General features: G+C 42.4%; 3 protein-coding genes across 6 annotated transcripts in view; 1 reads left to right on the top strand and 2 right to left on the bottom strand.

The window, feature by feature from the left end:
- The window catches only part of mon2 (MON2 homolog, regulator of endosome-to-Golgi trafficking), a 448,157-nt gene that overhangs the window by 368,559 nt on the left and 61,810 nt on the right, over window positions 1-17,788 (bottom strand). The gene's annotated exons all lie outside the window — the stretch shown is intronic.
- On the top strand, window positions 137-13,744 carry si:ch211-22d5.2 (serine/threonine-protein kinase NIM1). Its single transcript, XM_024282126.2, has 4 exons — window positions 137-727; window positions 836-1,112; window positions 6,318-6,586; window positions 11,373-13,744. The coding sequence occupies exons 2-4, from the start codon at window positions 839-841 to the stop codon at window positions 12,135-12,137; spliced, it is 1,308 nt and encodes a 435-aa protein (XP_024137894.1). The 5' UTR covers window positions 137-727; window positions 836-838; the 3' UTR covers window positions 12,138-13,744.
- Window positions 15,116-16,749, bottom strand: gadd45gb.1 (growth arrest and DNA-damage-inducible, gamma b, tandem duplicate 1). Its single transcript, XM_024282133.2, has 3 exons — window positions 16,548-16,749; window positions 16,259-16,466; window positions 15,116-15,937 (listed from the first exon to the last, which is right to left on the bottom strand). The coding sequence occupies exons 1-3, from the start codon at window positions 16,688-16,690 to the stop codon at window positions 15,824-15,826; spliced, it is 465 nt and encodes a 154-aa protein (XP_024137901.1). The 5' UTR covers window positions 16,691-16,749; the 3' UTR covers window positions 15,116-15,823.

Here is a 17,788-nt window from a genome sequence, read left to right on the forward strand (position 1 = left end):
TAGCTGAACTAACAGATCAAATCAGATTTTAGGGCGGAGATGTTTTGGTGGAGTCTGGCAGCAGAAGAGCCCCAGCTGCTGGTACATTAGATTTTTGCGCTGGGCTGCTTCTCACAGGGCCGGCACACCTGAATGGAGAGGCTGTGCCTGCTGAGGTGCTGATTCTTTAATCTGTTTATCTGTGCTGCTCAGCCAGCGTCTGAAGAGGCCGAGCCCTAATCTCTATGAGAACATTGTGTAATGCTGTTGCATAACATTCCATCTTCATGAAAGCCAGGAGCTCAGCTGTCTAAGTCAGAAGATGGTCCCACACACACACACACACACACACACACACCCACACACACACACACAGCACCTCAAAGATGTGCTCAGTGTCGTCTGTGAAAACAGATGAGTTTTCATCTGCTACCTGCCACCAGTTTCTGGATGTCGGTCATTCAAAGATGATCTACAGAAAAACGGATTAGAAATCATGTCACCTGGTTCATCTCTTGGATAGCAGAGGTTAAAAAAAAGATGAGGGGGTGTGGCCTGAGACGTCCACCTGACCGATGGCCCCTCCTCACCTGCCTCCCTCGTGTTTGGCCAGCAGTGTCGAGTGTGACGGAGGAGTAAGATGGTTTTGGGTTGACTTCATCGGACAAGCCGTTGTTTTTCATCTGTGGATTGATAACAATGGAATGAACAGCCATGTTTTGATCTACAGGAGCAGTTTGCACACTCGGTAAGTAGGCTTTGTCTTCCTCATTTCTATTCTTCTGTCCTGTTTCTAGTTTAAAAAGTCTACAAATGTTTTTTTTGTTTTTAAATTACGACTGGTGCTGTTCTGCAGAACATGCCTGGGGGCCAGTACCAGGTGACCGGCGTGAGGCTGAGCCACAGCCTGTACAGCCTGACGGACAGCTCCGACTGCAGCCCCGAGGACGAGGAGGCCAGCCCCCAGCTGCCCCTCACTCCCCTGCAGAAGCTCACCGCCGACATGTGCAAAGACGAGAAGACCATCAAGGAGCTGATCATAGGCCGCAGGGTCGGCTTCTACAAGGTCCGCGGGGAGATCGGCTACGGCACCTTCTCCAGGGTCAAACTGGCTTTCCACGCGCTGACTCGAGGTAGATGATCATCTCACACCCACAGCTGTGTTTATGCTGCAGATGTTCACAACATCAGCTGGTAGTTCACTCCACTGGTTCAACACTTTAACACCGGTAATTTGATTTACTGTATTTTGTAACTGTTAACACAATCAGCGTAATTACTATTATCTAGAACACATATTTTTTAGGAAAATATATATAAATTTATTTATTCAATCGTAACTAGAAAAGTTGCTTTACCTGCTATAATGCTTGTGTGAATGCTTTTTGCTGAAATTAGTCGCTGAAGATGCTGAAGCTTTTTGCTGAAAATAGTGACGCAATTGACTTTAATTGCTGAAGGGATTTGCTGAAAATGCTAAAGCTATTTGCAAAATGTTAACTTTGCTAAAAGACTACAATTTTCATTAAAGAACTATGAAAGAGCGCGTAGAGGACATTTTTAAAACCAGAATTTGTCCATTCACCAGCAATCACCAAGAGCAGCTTATTGACCTTTTTAAAGACTGTGAGATTCATCTGTTGTTGCTTTCTACTTATTTGTCACCATGAGAGCATGGTCACAGTTCCTTTTGTTAAAGTGAAGGATGTTTTTGTGATGTAATATAAAATAAATAATTATGATTTGTGACCAAGACACCAAAATTACATGTAGATTACAGTTTGATTTGATGGAACTGATATGAATTGTTTCATAATCACTTATTTCTGGAGCAGTTTACTGACAAAACATTTTCTGATTTTACTGTTAATTACAAACATATATTCAGAAAAATAATGATAGCGTATGAGGTTTTTATTTCTGAGAAGTGCTACACATGTTTATTATTTCGGTGTGTTTTACCCTATTTGGTGTGTTTGCTAAAATTGACATGATGTTCATTTTATTTGTCTTAAATTTGATTTTAAATGTTTTTTTTAAAAGGTCCTAAATGTAACTTCAATAAACCTCTAAAACCATAAAGTTAAAATTATTTTTTACAAGTTTTCTACTCCTCTCAGTTCAAGTCTGAAAGAGTATTTAAGCATGTAAGCGTCCTATAATCGACATATTTCTAATTTTGAAACTTTAAACTAAAAAAGATACAGACACAGGTGTGAACTAAAGATGTTCAATAAATAATTCTGATTTTTTAAATGGCATTTAGAAAAATTAAGTTGTCTCAAAAACACTACACAGAGCAAAAAGAATGTTTTTTTAAAATTATGATTGTTATAATCCAACTGATTCAGATCATTCCAATCAAGACAGATTATTTTAATTACAGACTAATCGTCGATTTAATGAGCAGCAGATTAAATCAAAGGGTTTTTGGTGTAATATGTAATAGACTGGGATCTGTGCCAGCAAAAGGCCACAGTGGAGATGAAAACTAGTTCTGTCCGTCCTGGGAGAGGATCTCTTCCTCATGTGGGAATCCCTAAGGTTTCTTCTTTTTTTCCTGAATCAGGTTTTTTTTTGTTTTTCCTGACTGGGAGGGAGAGTCTAAGGACACGGATAACCAGTTTAACTTGGTTGTTTAGTTAAGCAATTAGCTATTGTTTATATTTTATGAACGACCTTCTGCATCTTTAACATTCCCGGCATGAAGCTCAATGAGACTATTCTTTTTGTAGTATTGAGCTATATAAATTGAATTGAAATTAAATGGAAGAAACTTCCAGTAGAAGCAGACCGTAGCAGACTTGAACAATTCAGTCAAGAAATGATTCAATTCAATTTACAGTTTTAAAGTAATAATTTAGATTTTATTTTTTTTTTTTAAGGTCAAATGTGTTTTCTTGTTGCCCCTCACATCAAACTGTCTGTTTTCCTACTAACTAAAGGATTCAATACAAATAAACAATTATAGATAATATTGAAATTCTTTCATGCTCTGATCATGTTGTGCTCCACGCGTGATGGACTCAGCGCAAACCTTAGCTGCTGCGCACACGCTCACCTGCACACGCACTCAGCGCAGGTGAGCATTCCCGTGCAGCATGCAGAGAAAAAAGACAGAGAGCTAAAGAGAGTTAATAAAAAGAGCACGGCTCCCAGGAAGGAGTCAGAGGGGAAACGGATGCGTCGCCACCATGAATGTTGTCACGTTAGATTGATCAAAGTTGCAGTAAAGTTGGGATTAAAATATAACGTTGCAGGGTGAGGAACAAATCTCGGCTTTGCTTGAATTCGTGCTAATAGTTGTGATCCCAACATCATGAAATCCTGGAGGGATGGACTAATGTGAACTTTTAAATCTGAAGGAGCTGCGAGAACTTCCTAGGAGGAAAGCAGATGAACACACAGCCAGTTCAAAACATACACTCACAGGCGCTCACACACAGACACTCACAGCGAACCTGCATGAATAAATTTCATCTGCTCTGCATTTTTCTAAATTTAGGCACAGGCCGAGACAAACCGATTTTTTTATATTCTGCACCGATGAATATGTTGAGGAGTTTGAGTTGATTTTTTACAGATTCACGAAGAATTGTTACATCCTTAGACTGCAGTAATGACTAGATGAAGCAGACTCCCTGGAACACAACAGAAAAGATGATCTGGAGGGCCGGATCCGGCCCTCCAGATCATTTTATTTTACTATTATTAGAGGCCCGGTGATATCTTGCGCTCATTTCTAACTTGTATAATTTTGACAAAATATATTTTAAAATATTGAAAGTTATTTAAAGTTGATTTATTCTGGAATAATATTCCTGCCTTTTTATTATTCATAATTATGTTAAAAGGTTGCGGTTTTTGAATTTTAAAAATGTTGTTTTAGAGTGTTCATTAAGTGTTTATGCTGTTTGACCCGAAACCTAAGTTGTGTTTTGCGATTGAGTTTGACTCTCCTGTGTTATACATTTCAGCAGAAAGGAAACATAAAGCTGACAAAGTAGAACTTCTTGATAAGAGCAAATAATTATGTGTATTTACAACCACAAGAAAACAGAATGACAAACTTTTACTTGTTCTTACTTTTCTGTTCTCCTAGGGACTTCAGGTGGAAATAAGCAGCATTTGCTATAACCAACACATCTTTTTAGATGTATTATGGTTCTGTGGTGAATTGTCCCTTCATTTAAATAAACTTTTAAATCTGTTAGGACTAAGCTCAGCTTTTAACTGCAAAAATCATGGGCTAGACACAAAACACTCCAGGTATCAAAGTTAATGACTTCAACCATTCATGAATCTGAAAGAGAACAAGTAAAGGACAGTGGACAGGAAGGGAGGTGTGGAAAAATGCTCAGATCATCCTAAAACAACCCTACCCAGCTTTTTCAGAGCGATGTTTGCGACTGTGGGGTTGTTATATTTTAAAAGGTGGGGGGCACCTGTGGGTCAGGTGTGTGTACAACGTCAAGCACAACCTTGTAGCAACAGGTAGAACCTTTCTCAGCATGCTCGTCCCTTGTCCCTAAACTTGAGGGGTTTAAAATGACCTCAGCACTCTAAGCCTTTGGCAGCTAAACTGAAGCCAGGACTCAAGGTCAGCCAGGCCTTCCTGAACTCTAAGCCAGTGTTTTTCAACCAGTGTGCAGCTGTACACAAGTGTGCCTGATTGTTCATTTTCACCTTATTGATCTGAAAACATTCAGCATAACAAGCCCAGGTTTCACACTGAGCAGTTAGGAACATGAAATATCATAAAATGCTTTTTTCTTTGTGTATTTCATTCGCTCTAATTTAGGAAAAAGATGGACCCCTTAAACTGTCTTTACCAATCATTCTCTGAGGCTTAATTATATACGTCATCAATCTAACCAATCAGACGGGGTTAGTGTCCTCACTTCCTTGTGCCGGTGAAGTCTCACAGGTAAACAAAAATAACAGCTAAAGATTGTAGTTCCCTGGAGAATCCGGTGTCAGACTGTAGAAAGAGTGAATAAAGTACTAAAGCTCGGTGACATGGGCCTGTCCAGCATCACTGGCTCACTTTATCTCCCATGATTCATTGGGTTAATGTGACATCATCTTCTGTTAAAGTGAATTCAACCTGAACTCGAATCGCGCGGCAGAAGCCACCATCTCCAATGTTAATCAATGGTACAGGCGCGCTCTGAGGTGAATAAAGACGACGAGTCCAGCGCGTATATCTGGCAGCAGCTCGATTTGAGCGGTGAGGTGCTAATTGGGCAGCACGGCCAAAATGTAAATACTTGAAGTTTGACAGGTCGCTGTGTCACATCAGCCAATCAGGAACTGAGCTTTGGGCACATGACGTTTTCAGTGACTTGATCAGCGGGTAGAATATTAATGCAAAGTGAACGTTTTTGTTCAGAACTTTCATCTTTTTCCTTTACTCATTTGAGCTAAAGATTTGCAGAGCTCATCCGGTTACTTTTGAGTGAAGGCAGGATACACTCTGGACAGATCGGCGGCTTTTGCTCCTGCGGCGGAGCTCACTCGCTCGATATGCTGGCTCAGGACAAAAAAGGAAAAAGGTCTCCTAATATTATTTTCCCCCCCTCGGATTAATACAAGACAGTCAGCCTTCAAGCTCAGCCACAGAGACACAGAAACACAGTGGAAGCGGCTGTCATAAAGACACAGCCCCCTGTACCGAGAAAATATTTAAATAATAATCACAACTCAAACATGGAGACTTGATTACTGATGATTTTGTAGAACTCTTCACAATAATTAAACCTTATTCCTCGACATCGTGTGTCTTCCATTCGTTCTAAGTGAGATATCCACAGACAGAGCTGGTAGCTCCTCCCACATTCAGCCGCAGTGTCAGGAACACATTTTTTAACAGACAGCGAGCAGCGAATTTGCAGCGCGGCGAAAGAGGTGTGGGGCACGCAACTTTAACATAAAGTATAATTATACAATTTTACACATTCACAATTATACACTTTACACAACTTAAAAAAACAAAACAAAAACATTTACATTTCATAATACAATCATTTTATTACCAGGGATTGCCTTAAAAGACGTGGCCGATGTGCCATTCAGATGGAAATATTGACTCCACATTACCCATTACCAAGCATCGTAAACTTAAAAAAATAAATAAAATAAAAAGCAATTGCAGACTCAAAATTTAAAAAACGTAAAAGTTTAAAAGAGGTGACCATACCACAACCTCCAAATTGGGGATTGGTATTTAAGAGTTCTGTTCCTGACATTGGTGAGAGTTAAAGAGTTTTGGGTTACTTCACCCCGGAGATCCTGGCTGCTGTGTGACACCTCCCTGCTTTTTTCATCTACTCTGGCAGACAAGGTAGCCTTGAAGATCCTGGACAGGATGAGGCTGGACGCTCAGGCCCAGCGCCTCCTCTCCAGGGAGATCAATAACATGGAGGTCCTGCAGCATCCTAACATCATCCGCCTGTACGAGGTGGTGGAGACGCCAAGCCGCCTTTACCTGGTGCTGGAGTACGCCGGAGGAGGAGACCTGCACAACCGGATCTGCAATGAAGGCAAACTGTGCGACAACACCAGCAAGATCACCTTCGCCCAGATCCTCTCTGCTATCAAATATATGGTTGGTTATCAGCTTTTTCCCATCATGCTTTGTGAGGATTCAGTCTTTTTTTTTTCGTTGACTGGTTTTAACAAAAATCTCTAAACTCTTAAGTTTTTATTGTTTGTTTTTTTCAGATTAAAAGAAAGTTGTGCATTCTCATAAACCTTGAAAAACTTTAACGTGAAACAAGATTTTTTTTAAAGTGTAAAATCTGTTAACTATCCAGAGTTCACTATCACTGTTAATTTTGACAGCAAATTTTAATTTAGTTTTAGTCATAGTTTTTTGACTAAAAAAGGGTTTAGTTTAAGTCGCAATTTAGTCATGTTGATTCTATTAATTTTAGTCGACTAAATTACAGTAGATATTTAGTCGACAAAAATATAAAAAGTAAAGCATTTTTATGAAATTTACAAAGTATGAATAACACAGAGATTTTACTAAATTGTACAAAAAACAAACAAAACATTTTTTTACTTCACTTTGCTTCCAAACTTGTTATTTCTCCAAATTCAGCTTCAACAACTTAAAACACATTCAAAAATAAATTATAATTCCATCCCATTTGGGATAAATGTCTGAACATTAAAAAAAACTTGTATTGAAGAGGTAGTCAAGAGCAAAAAATGCATTAAAAAATCCTCACTAAGGATTAGGGCCGTAACGAGTATCCGGGTGCTCGGGTGTTCGCGATTTGCTCCCGAAAATTCGAGTATGAATATTTGTGACGTCCAAGATCACTGATTCATGATCTTTATAAATGTAGTAAATTGTAGTAAAATATGATCAAAATATTAACTAAAACAAAGAGCTTTTTTCCGTTCAGAAACTGAGACTGAAGTTCCGCTCACAGGCATAACTTCTGAAACAATCAATTAGCTTTAACATCGGAGCTTTAGCTCCAGTGTTTACATTCTTTTGGTTATGATAACTCTTCAACATTTGACGCAATTAACGAAACTCCAGCTTATTCTGAAGAAACGCAGCTGCTGAAAGGTGAATGTAATCAACGTGAATCAGCTGATTCTGCTGTGAAAAAAATGACTTTTCATACGAGCTCTGCAGCAATATGTGATGCTTAGAACGTAAAATATTAAAGAACTTGGAGGACAGAAAACTGTGGAGAACATTCTCACGTCTTGCTGTTAAATTATCAAACACAGCAGTGATTTTTATCCAGAAGATTGACAAAAGTTTAAAATGACAAACAAAATTTCTTTCTATCTGAATCTTTGTGGGGTTTTTTTATTAGTTTTGTTCATTCTGATCTCCTGTTCTGAATTAAGGTATAAATGATGATTAAATACAAATAATTTACATTTTCATCCATCCAGTAAATAGACATACACATAGCAATGAACATTATATTAAAAAGTAAGAATCGTGGTTTGATTCGTGAATCGTTGAGCTTGATTCGTGAATCGAATCGGATCGCTACCTAAGCAGTGATCCACAGCCCTACCTGGGAGTAAGCTGTCCTAACCCATGTCATTTGCTATGACCAGCACATGTGGTTTATTGTTATACCACCGCCAGCCAATAGACGGCGCTGTTGTCATGTAAGATGTGATGGAGTTGGAGATTAAACGGTGACTGCTTGTGGTTCTGAAGAAGCAGCGGAGCTGCTAGCGCTCAGAAATACACAACAACATCGGTTTATAACTTTACAAACGTCATGCAAAAGCAAAAAAGCATCACTTGGATTTAAACGTAAACCTCTGTGCTTCAGAGCACATCCACATGAAGAAAAGCGCTTCTCCGTCGTGAAGCACCGGCGCTATTAGCTTGGCGAAAAACAAACTATTTAAAGCTAACTATTTCAGGTAATCCTACCCTTTAAAAGGCCACAACAGTTGGAAGGGTAGGGGTTACAGCCCAATACACTAGAAATAATCATGTTTGCATCTTTACCTTTGCGTGGATTTCAGGGTGGCTTGTCTGCAAATGTCACCTCAGGTTCTTGTGTTTTTGCTTGTGATGGTCACTCCACACAACGTCTTGTTAAGGGTCACATTAAAAGTAAAATTTGTCCTTTTATGTACTTTTCTTTTTCTACCTCGAGTAGACATTTTTCACCTAAATCACAGATACAATAAGTTAAATTAGCGTCTTCCCGGGCTGCAAGGCTCGGTGTTCTGATTGGATCGCTTTGCATTTGCTCCCGCCCTCCTCCACCAGCAGTCATTATGATTGGATGTCGTCTTCGAAGAGCATTTTCGTTTCGTTTTAATTTGTTAACGAAAATGTCTATCAGTTGAGTTAAAGCTTTCGTGTATGAGCCGGACTTTTAGTTTTGTTTTCATTGGGTGAAAAATGTCGTTGACGACGACGATGACAAACATTTTTAGTCAACAAAATTAACACTGTTCACTATAATTCAACCAAACGGATGTTTTTACTTCATAAAAAAGGTTTTGCCTTCATTGAGCCACATGTGAGTCTCTTTTGTGACTCTTTGGAAAAATTGCTATTTTATTACGCATTTCAAAAATTCAGTTCTTTTATAAATGTCCTCATGAGAAAAATGCTACAAGAACATATTAAAAAAACAAAAACACAATTTTCATCTGAGGGGGTCTTTAAACTCCATGAGGCCTGCCTGGATTATGACGCTCCAACACCAAGAATAAAAGACGAATGAAAGGAAGAAAGTCCTAAAGCTGCAAAGTTTGTTTTTGTTTTCATCTGAGGGCGCTAGTGTTGTAAAGTCATACTCTGATAACGACCTTCAGACCATTTTACTGTTTGTGCTCTGTGTTCAACTCAATAGGATGAGTGCTGCTTTAAACCACAGAGAGCAGGTGTCAGTTAGACAACAACATGCAGGTGCTGATCTTTAAGGTAACCACAAGTCAAACATTTACACAACACATACATGCTGCTCTGCAGAGCCTTATCTGCATGTGAGGAGGGATCAGCAGCTGCAGGAAGCTCCAACTTTTATATATGAAAGGCTCGGAAAACAGATCCTACTCATAAAAATTATCCTTAAAGAGATTGAAGGTTTTTGTGCTGTTTTATTGTCAAAACATTAAAAACAGCATATTTATCAGGTCTTAATCTTAGCTAAATACAACCTTACTCCAACCACATTTCATGTAGCATCTGATATACTTTAATGAATAAAAATGAAGCAAATAATACAACACAAATTCAGGCAGCACGCATTGTCTTTGCACTGCTTTGATTTTAAGGGATCCTGAGCTTCTTTCATTCAGACTGTTTCTGAGAGAAGACTCAGACCTCTTCAGAGCTTTACTACTACTGTCAGATAAAAGCTGCGTTTGCATCATTTCAGAAAGCAAAGGTTCATAGGAGAGTGGATTCAACATTGAAAGCCAGAGCAAACATGACACTTCTGGATGCTGGACACAAGAAAGTGAGGTGGAAGTGTTGGCCTTGAAGTCCCCCATGAGAATTTTTTTATTTAAAAAAATATTCTCAGTAGTGTTTTAATTATGATTATGAAGTTTTTAACCAAAATCCCACAACCTAAATGTCTTAAAAAGACATTTTTCATGTTGATCTGAAACCTCTGTTTCCAAAATCTCTGAGGGGGGCGTGGCTTTTGGAGCTGAGCTGAGTAGCTCCGCCCCTGATCCCCCATGTCTGATTATGATAACTCTGTGTCTCACTAGCATAAATCTTCACGCTGCTACATAAAAACATCCATCAATCTGGGTAATGTCCAGCCGTATGGTTCTGATCCGGATGTCAGCTGGACGAGGAAGTGAAGATCTTCATGGACAGAACTTCCTCCAAAATCCTGATTCTTTCTCCTTCCAGTTCACCAAAGACTCTTTTAGCTAATTCTCCAATGTTTATTGACTGTGATCAATACATTCAATCATTGGTTTCTCAGAGTTCTTGATAAAATAATCAAAGCTAACATCAAAATGCTCTTTCATTGATTTACAATCCTTTCCAACTGCGGTCAAATGAGCCGCCGTTCACATTTCCGTGGTCACATCAAGAAGCTCCGTGGAGTCTGGTGGAGATTTTCCAGCGTTCTCAGTCCTGCTACCGTAAGTATTGGATGAAACTCACACCAAAAATCCAGTGATGCTGATTTGACCACAGAAATGTGAACGGCGGCTCATTTGACTGCAGTCAATGTGAAGATACCATCTTCTCTTCTCCAGAACCTGAACTAGACACTAGGAACAGATGAGGGTTTAGTGCATGTGCAGCAGAGCTGTTGATGGAAAGAAGATCATTCATTCAAACAGAGTCTGTCCAAGACACTTTGATTGATTTGGAGAAATTGAGTGTTGGTGTTAGACTGGGGGCGGAGCTTTTAGATCAGACTCTTCCTGAAAGAGGCGGTCTCACTCTGTGACATCAGCACGTGAGAAGCCGCTGGTTTTTGTGGGTATGGGAGGGACTGCTGTTGAGAGCGCAGGTTTTTTAGAAATGGTGTGTACTTGTCTACGTTGTATACACAGGTTTTAGAAGATTACTCTTAAATACATGAACGGATCAAAATACTGATTTGGGGTTCTTTGTAGTGAGGAATGAACAATATAACACACTTAAAAGCCCAAAAAGTTGGTTTTCATGTTATGGCCTCTTAAAAAATGAAGTAGAGGAACTGATCAAATAATTTAGCTTCACAAGCAGTTCCACCATGGCAGTGCTGTGTGTTGTCTTTATTCATAAATACAAACATTTACACTGTCAAATATATGAAGTTGTTTTCCTGAAGCTTTTGCCTTACACAAAAGGAGCATTGAAGCAGAGATACTGGAGCTGTTGTCCTCTGTTGGGTCTGAGCTGTTCTGATGTCTCTGTGTTTCCTGTGCAGCACAACATCAGCATCATCCACCGCGACCTGAAGGCCGAGAACGTTCTCTTCACCACCAGCGGCTCCGTCAAGGTAGCAGACTTTGGATTCAGCACCCGAGTGTCCAACCGCAACCTCGCCCTGGACACCTTCTGCGGTTCCCCCCCTTACGCAGCTCCGGAGCTCTTCAGGGACGAGTCCTACCTGGGCCCCCCCGTGGACGTGTGGGCCATGGGGGTGCTGCTTTTCTTTATGGTGACGGGCACCATGCCGTTTCGCGCTGAAACTATGGGGAAGCTGCGGCGCTGCATCATCGAGGGCAACTACACTTTACCCCCTTGGGTTCCGGGCCCCTGCCAGAGGCTCATCCGGGGCATCCTGAAGTCGGCCCCTGCCGAGCGCTACGCCATCGACCAGATGCTGGGCTGTGATTGGCTCCTCCCTGTGGAGTTCCCCTGGTCGTTGGTGCCTCCGGAGCCTACCAACGCTCTGCAGCGCCTCCTGGATTCGGAGCACAGCAACAACATAGAGGAGGAGGTCCACGAGGAGGTCAAGAGCTCGCTGCAGGAGCTGGGCTTCACCCCCGAGCACCTAGAGAACAACCAGCTGACAGACAGCCGGAGCCCCGTCACCGGGGTGTACCGGATCCTGCTGCATCGCTCCCAGAAGAGGAGAGGCTGCGACTGTCCGCCGGTGGTCCGAGGGATGGTGAGGGACCCCAAGAGGGAGGGGCTCCGGGCCTACAGGGGCCTCAGGCACACCTCTAAGTTCTGTGTGCTGTCATAGCAAGCTAGGTGGAACTGCAGACAGCTTGCAAGGAGCTACAAACACACCGGGAATGTGATGATCAAGAATGTTCACACTGGACAAGCAAGGAGGGGCTTCTACTTATTTTTCTGTTGTTTACTAGTGCATGGACCACCTACAGTTGGAACATGTAAAATGTCAAAGTGGTGCAAATCTGGTGAATCTCCAGATTTTTTTTACAGCTCTATTCCAGTATATGAAGGATTTGGTGTCGTAGACTTCCAGCCGGACACACACCACAATTGTTATTTTTTTCCTTCATGAACAAATTTCAAACTGTTGTTGCGTCTGTGAATTAAAAGGGATGACATTCATATGGCACTACCAAATCCCTGATAGGGTAGGGCACCGAAATTTGGTTTTAGTAGGAATCGCTACGACTTACGTGGTTTTACCAAAGCCGAAAGAGGTTGCTGCATTCAGCTCCTTATTTCGGTGCTAAGTTTCAGTCAAGGTCTATTCGTCTAAGGACATGTTAATCACTTCTACTCTGTTCAGTACATTAAAGTTCTAGCCAATCCTTCTACCTTTCCTGCGATAGTGGGCGGGTCATATAAGACCGCTGACGGGGCGAGCACGACCTTCCAAAATGCCGAAGTCGAAGCGCTTCCTGTTTCTTCCTGATTTTAATAAGTGACATAGAATGCCCCATGCTCCCACGTAAACAAAACTTAAATGAGAGCGTAGACTGTACATAACGGCCCTACCTAATGCCTCACTACCTCTGCATTTGAATATATTTCTTTATATCCTCCTCTCCAAGCAGAGGGTTACAGACCCCTCCATCGCGAGGGTAAACCGCGTCGCGCTGAGCAGCGTCTTACAAAAGTTTACATTTAAATGTAAGTAATGACTTTGCTGTAGCCTGACCTTTTGTCGTTGTGTATATTTAAGCACTGGAAAGTCTGAGCTAAGAGTTAGCTAGTATTGGACCCAATCCAAATTCTTCCCTTCTCCGTACCCCTACACTTAGCCCTCCAAATGGAGAGTTATGAGAAATAGTGTTATATTTTGGATGTCACTTTCGTTTGATGACGTCACCAATAACCGTTGGTTCGGTAGCTTTAGGGCGGAGCTTACAGCGCTAGAATATACATAACAACAGCGGTTTTATAACTTTAAACAGGTGATTCTACAACAAAAACTCATTACTTACATTTAAATGTAAATTTCTGTGCTTCGGAGCGCACCCACGTGAAGAAAAGAGCTTAGAGCAACTCAGTTTAAACTGCAAGAGGCAGGATTTTATATTAGGGCTGGGCTAATAAAATCAATTTGAACTGATGTAAGCTTAATAGACCAATAATCGATTCATAAAAATATAAATCGATTTGGCACATAAAGCTAAAGTCTGCTAGATTGATCCTAACGTTTAATAGAATTTCCCGTAGGATGGCTAATGCTAACGCTCGGTCAACTTAAATATACATTCCTGACTAAATGAGCATCTTCATAAACTCAAAGACATGAATTTTCCAAAAATCTTTTAAGGAAATATTTTTAAAGAAACCATATTTGGTCTAAAACATCATTTTTTTCATCATACTTTCTTCTTCTTCTGAAATATGTAATGTTATAGCGCGATCGCCACCTAGTGGTCAAACTGAAACGTCCTCCAGGAGAAGCAGAACAATGTTTCCAATGTTAATGATCTGAACATTTTTGTTAGAACTTCTCCTTTAGAGAATCCATGTAACACTGGATGATATGACCAACTCAAAATTGAATTGAATTGAAGAATCAAAAGAATTAAATTGAATCGTTTCTGGAAGTTACAATCGATAACCATTCCTACTTTATATTTCTCCATTTGGAAGGTTTAATTTAAAAAATAAATTTCCCAGACGCGACCTGCACTTAAACTGCCCCTTCAAATGGAGGGGAAGGGAGAAGGGTAAAATTCAGATTGGGCCCAACATTTCTACTTTGATGTATTTGTAAAGTGACTTAAAGAATATGATAAAAAGGGAAAAGAAAAAGCTTCAGGCTCTCTGTGGAGTCTGCGCCGTTTGTCGCTGTTCTACTTTGGTTTTTGGAAGAGATACGCATTATTTTTATTACCGAAGTACAGAAATAGGAACGGAAATGGAAACAAAAGAACCGCTTTGGCACCAGAACCAAATAGAACCCTATCGGTGCCCAACCCCAGTCACTGGTTGGTCAAAGTTTAACCTGGTTCAGTGGCTGCACATTGTGTACATAGCGCCCAAACCCGGTTTAGTGATGTGTGAACATGAGAGTTTTGGACCCCAGAGCGAACATTTACACGTTCACACAGACTTTTCATTGGAAGTGGCCGCTTGGTTGAGATGTTGTTTCAAAAGTGTAGTGTCTGGCAGAGCCCCCCCCTCTCCCTCGGACCATTGTATGCTCCAGGAAGCAGAGACCGTCCCCAGCAGACCTCCATTCACCCCCCCATCCTGAAAGTGCCTCATGAAATAAAGTTAATACATACTTGTTTGTGTTTTTTGGACAAAATTTCACTCAAAAAATATATTCAAAACAGTTTCAAGTGAAAACTTTAGCTTGCTTTTTGTTTAGAAAGTACCCCCCCACCTCCACCCAAACAGAGCTGATGAGTCTTTGTGGCTGAAAGTTTTCTCCAAGTGTCTGTGAGTAAACGCCGTCCCGACAGCAGCTGGCAGGACGGCAGATGATACTCAGGACCCCCCACCACCCTCCCCCTCCCCATGCATGAAGTGGCAGATGGCGCGGCGTGGCCACACAGACATCTGCAGCCCGAACAATGGGGGCTGTGTGGACCTCTGGAGGTGACAGGCCGGGCCGCCCCCCCTTTTGTGAGCTCCTCCATACACATGCAGATTAGGCAGGGAGGGGGCCACTCTGTTCTTTACAGCAGTGAGCTGATGGAGAGTCCGGCGCCCCCAATGCAAATCTGCCCCCCCACAAGCTCATGCTTCAAACTCGACAGTTTTCAAAGAACAGACACAACAAAATAATCTTTGTTTAGACTTTATTAAATGTCTTTTTTATTCTTTACATTTCTAATTCTACAATTTAAAGTTTGTTTCCAGCATTTTTCCAACAAGTTCAAAAACAAATTATTATTATTATTTTTTTTTACTTTTTCATCAAAAGTTATTTTCAAACTAATTTCAACATCTTCTCAGTCTTCCTCTGAAGTGAAACCTTTAGAGTCCGAACGTTTGTCACCTTGTAGCGAATCTTTGTCAAGAAGTTTCTAAAGTGAAACCTTTAGAGAATTAGGACACATTGGAAAGTGGGAAACATTTCAGCAACTGGTGTGTTGTTGCTCGGTGAAGAGAGCCTCTGGAAAAAGTCCCTTTTTCAGCAGGCCTCCTCCTCAGCACCGCTTCTTCTCCTGCTGCGCGTGCGTCACCGTGCGACCTTTGACCTCGCTTCTCCTTCCTCTCCAAACCTCATCCGCACAAAGAATGAGGGTCGATGTGTCGCTCTCGTGGCATGCCCGACCTCGTTCACAGAAAGAATGAGAGTCATCTTGGCATGGACGGGACGAGAGGCGACGGGGTCACGGGGGCCCCCCGGGGGGGGCCGGCGCCGTGCTGCCTGGACGGGGATCCTCCTCAGGAGCGTCCAGGGATGAGCAGAAACGCGCTCATCCTGCTCACAGGATGACTATTTCCACATAGAAGCCTTGCAGCATCAGAGCAGCCCGGACCGGATCAGCGCTCGGGGAGGCTGATCTCCGGGAGCCAGTCGTTCAGGCGCCGGCTCTCCTCGCAGAACAGGTGCAGCTTCTCCAGAGCCGGGTCCTCCCAGGAGCCGTCGGCGGGGTTCTGTTCAGACAGGAGAGCAGGTGTGAGTCACACGGCTCTTTGAAGAGCATCTCAGGTGTGTCCTGACTAACCACGCCCCCACCCACCCACAGCCCCGCCCTATTTTTGAAACATAAAATGATTATGTCAAACTTTTGAGTTATTTTATAAATGTTTATTGTATTTATGTTTAATTATTGTTTTTTTACATTTTACACTAAACGAGTGGTGTGTCCAACTGTAAACTAAATAAATAAAATAATTCATTGCCATTAGACGCCCCCTCTAGCATCTCCTTAGGTCGCCTGTTTCCAGGCCCGGCCCGCGCGGGAGTTCACGTACCGTGATGAGGACGCAGTGAGCGTCTTCCAGCTCCTCCGCCTTGTCTCCCACGATGTCAGCCAGACGCTGCATGTCGCTCACTCTGACGATGCTGATGTCGTTGTCGAAGCAGAAGGACTGGATGAGAGTGAAGTGGATCTGCAGAGCGATGTCACACTGGAACTGCTCGTCCATGGCCAGCACGCAGAACGCCACGCTGTCCGGGTCTCTGTGAAGGGGGGGGGGACAATCAGATTCCACTCCAGATCCGAGAGATGAGAACATGCGCGTGCAGGAGCGTCATACTTACAGGTTCATCACTTTGGCGCTCTCGTACACACCGACGGTGAGGGACTCGTTGTCTTTGGCGGTCTCCAGAACCTCTTCCAGCGCTTTGCCGGCGCACTGTGCGCGCTCAGTGGGCTTCTGGATCGGAACCTCCTCGAAAGTCATGGTGATAACAGCAGGACGTCTGAAGGTTTCGGGTCTCAGAGTTAGTCCGGGGGAACAGTGAGTCCAGAGCGCGGAGCTGCGGGGCTTTTATTGCGCGCAGCTCGTGCGGGGCAGTGAAAGCGCCGCGCGCTGATTGGCTCCAGTTGAATGGTGTTTTGGTATGATAATGCTTTTGTCACATTCTGGCTCGTGGCAGATTGATGGGGGTCGTGTAGCCAGACCCCCAACCCCCCCGCACGCCTGAGGCAGACTTGCCTGAAAATAGCTTAATTAAAAACAAACTGTGGAATCCGTCCAAAAGTTGTTCATCTTTATCGAACGCGTTAATGCTGCATTGTAACATGCAGTAACGCATGCGCATAAACACTTTTTCACCAATTTTCTCAAAAGTTCATGTCTGTGTCATCAAATTATTCGCAACTTGGAGGTTCTAACACCATTGAAACATCCTGTAGTCCCATTTCAAACGCTGGTTTTGTGGGTGTAAAGTGGAGAAAGTGCAAATCCCTTCCCCCAGCTGCAGCCCCCCCCGCAGCACAGAGAAAGCGCAGGTGGATGATGCCATCTGTGGGCTGCAAACAGGCCATAAAGCCGCCTCATTGTGCGCACAGAGGCTCCTCTATTATCAGGGCTCTCCATACAAATGCAAAGTGGTCAGCGCGTGCCAGAACTGTGCGCAATGTTGCCGGTCCGTGCAGACCACGTGTCCCGTCAGCTGTCCAGATCCAATCTTGTCTTTATGTATTTAGGGTGGTAGCATCTGTGTTTTGAAGCCCTAAACATTATGTAGTGGTTTCTGCACGGTGATTGATCCATTCTGGCGTCACGAGTTTGCAGAACTTTTACGCACAACTGGTGTTTTCTACAAGACTAAAGTTGTTGGGGCAAAACTAACATGTTGTGTTAAGTTACTGATGGAAAGAAAATACAAAACAAATCCACCTCATTTCAATGTCCCAAACTTAAAAGACATGCATAGTGAGCTAACCCACCTAATCTTCACTTAAGCCAACATGGGCAAACACAGGTGGGACCACAGAAACTGTGGACAAACCCAATCTGGTGGAGTTCATTTTTGCAAATATAAAAATTACTGGT

The sequence above is a fragment of the Oryzias melastigma genome, linkage group LG6 (genome assembly GCF_002922805.2).
Source record: "Oryzias melastigma strain HK-1 linkage group LG6, ASM292280v2, whole genome shotgun sequence".
In the NCBI taxonomy this organism is placed as follows: Eukaryota; Metazoa; Chordata; class Actinopteri; order Beloniformes; family Adrianichthyidae; genus Oryzias; species Oryzias melastigma.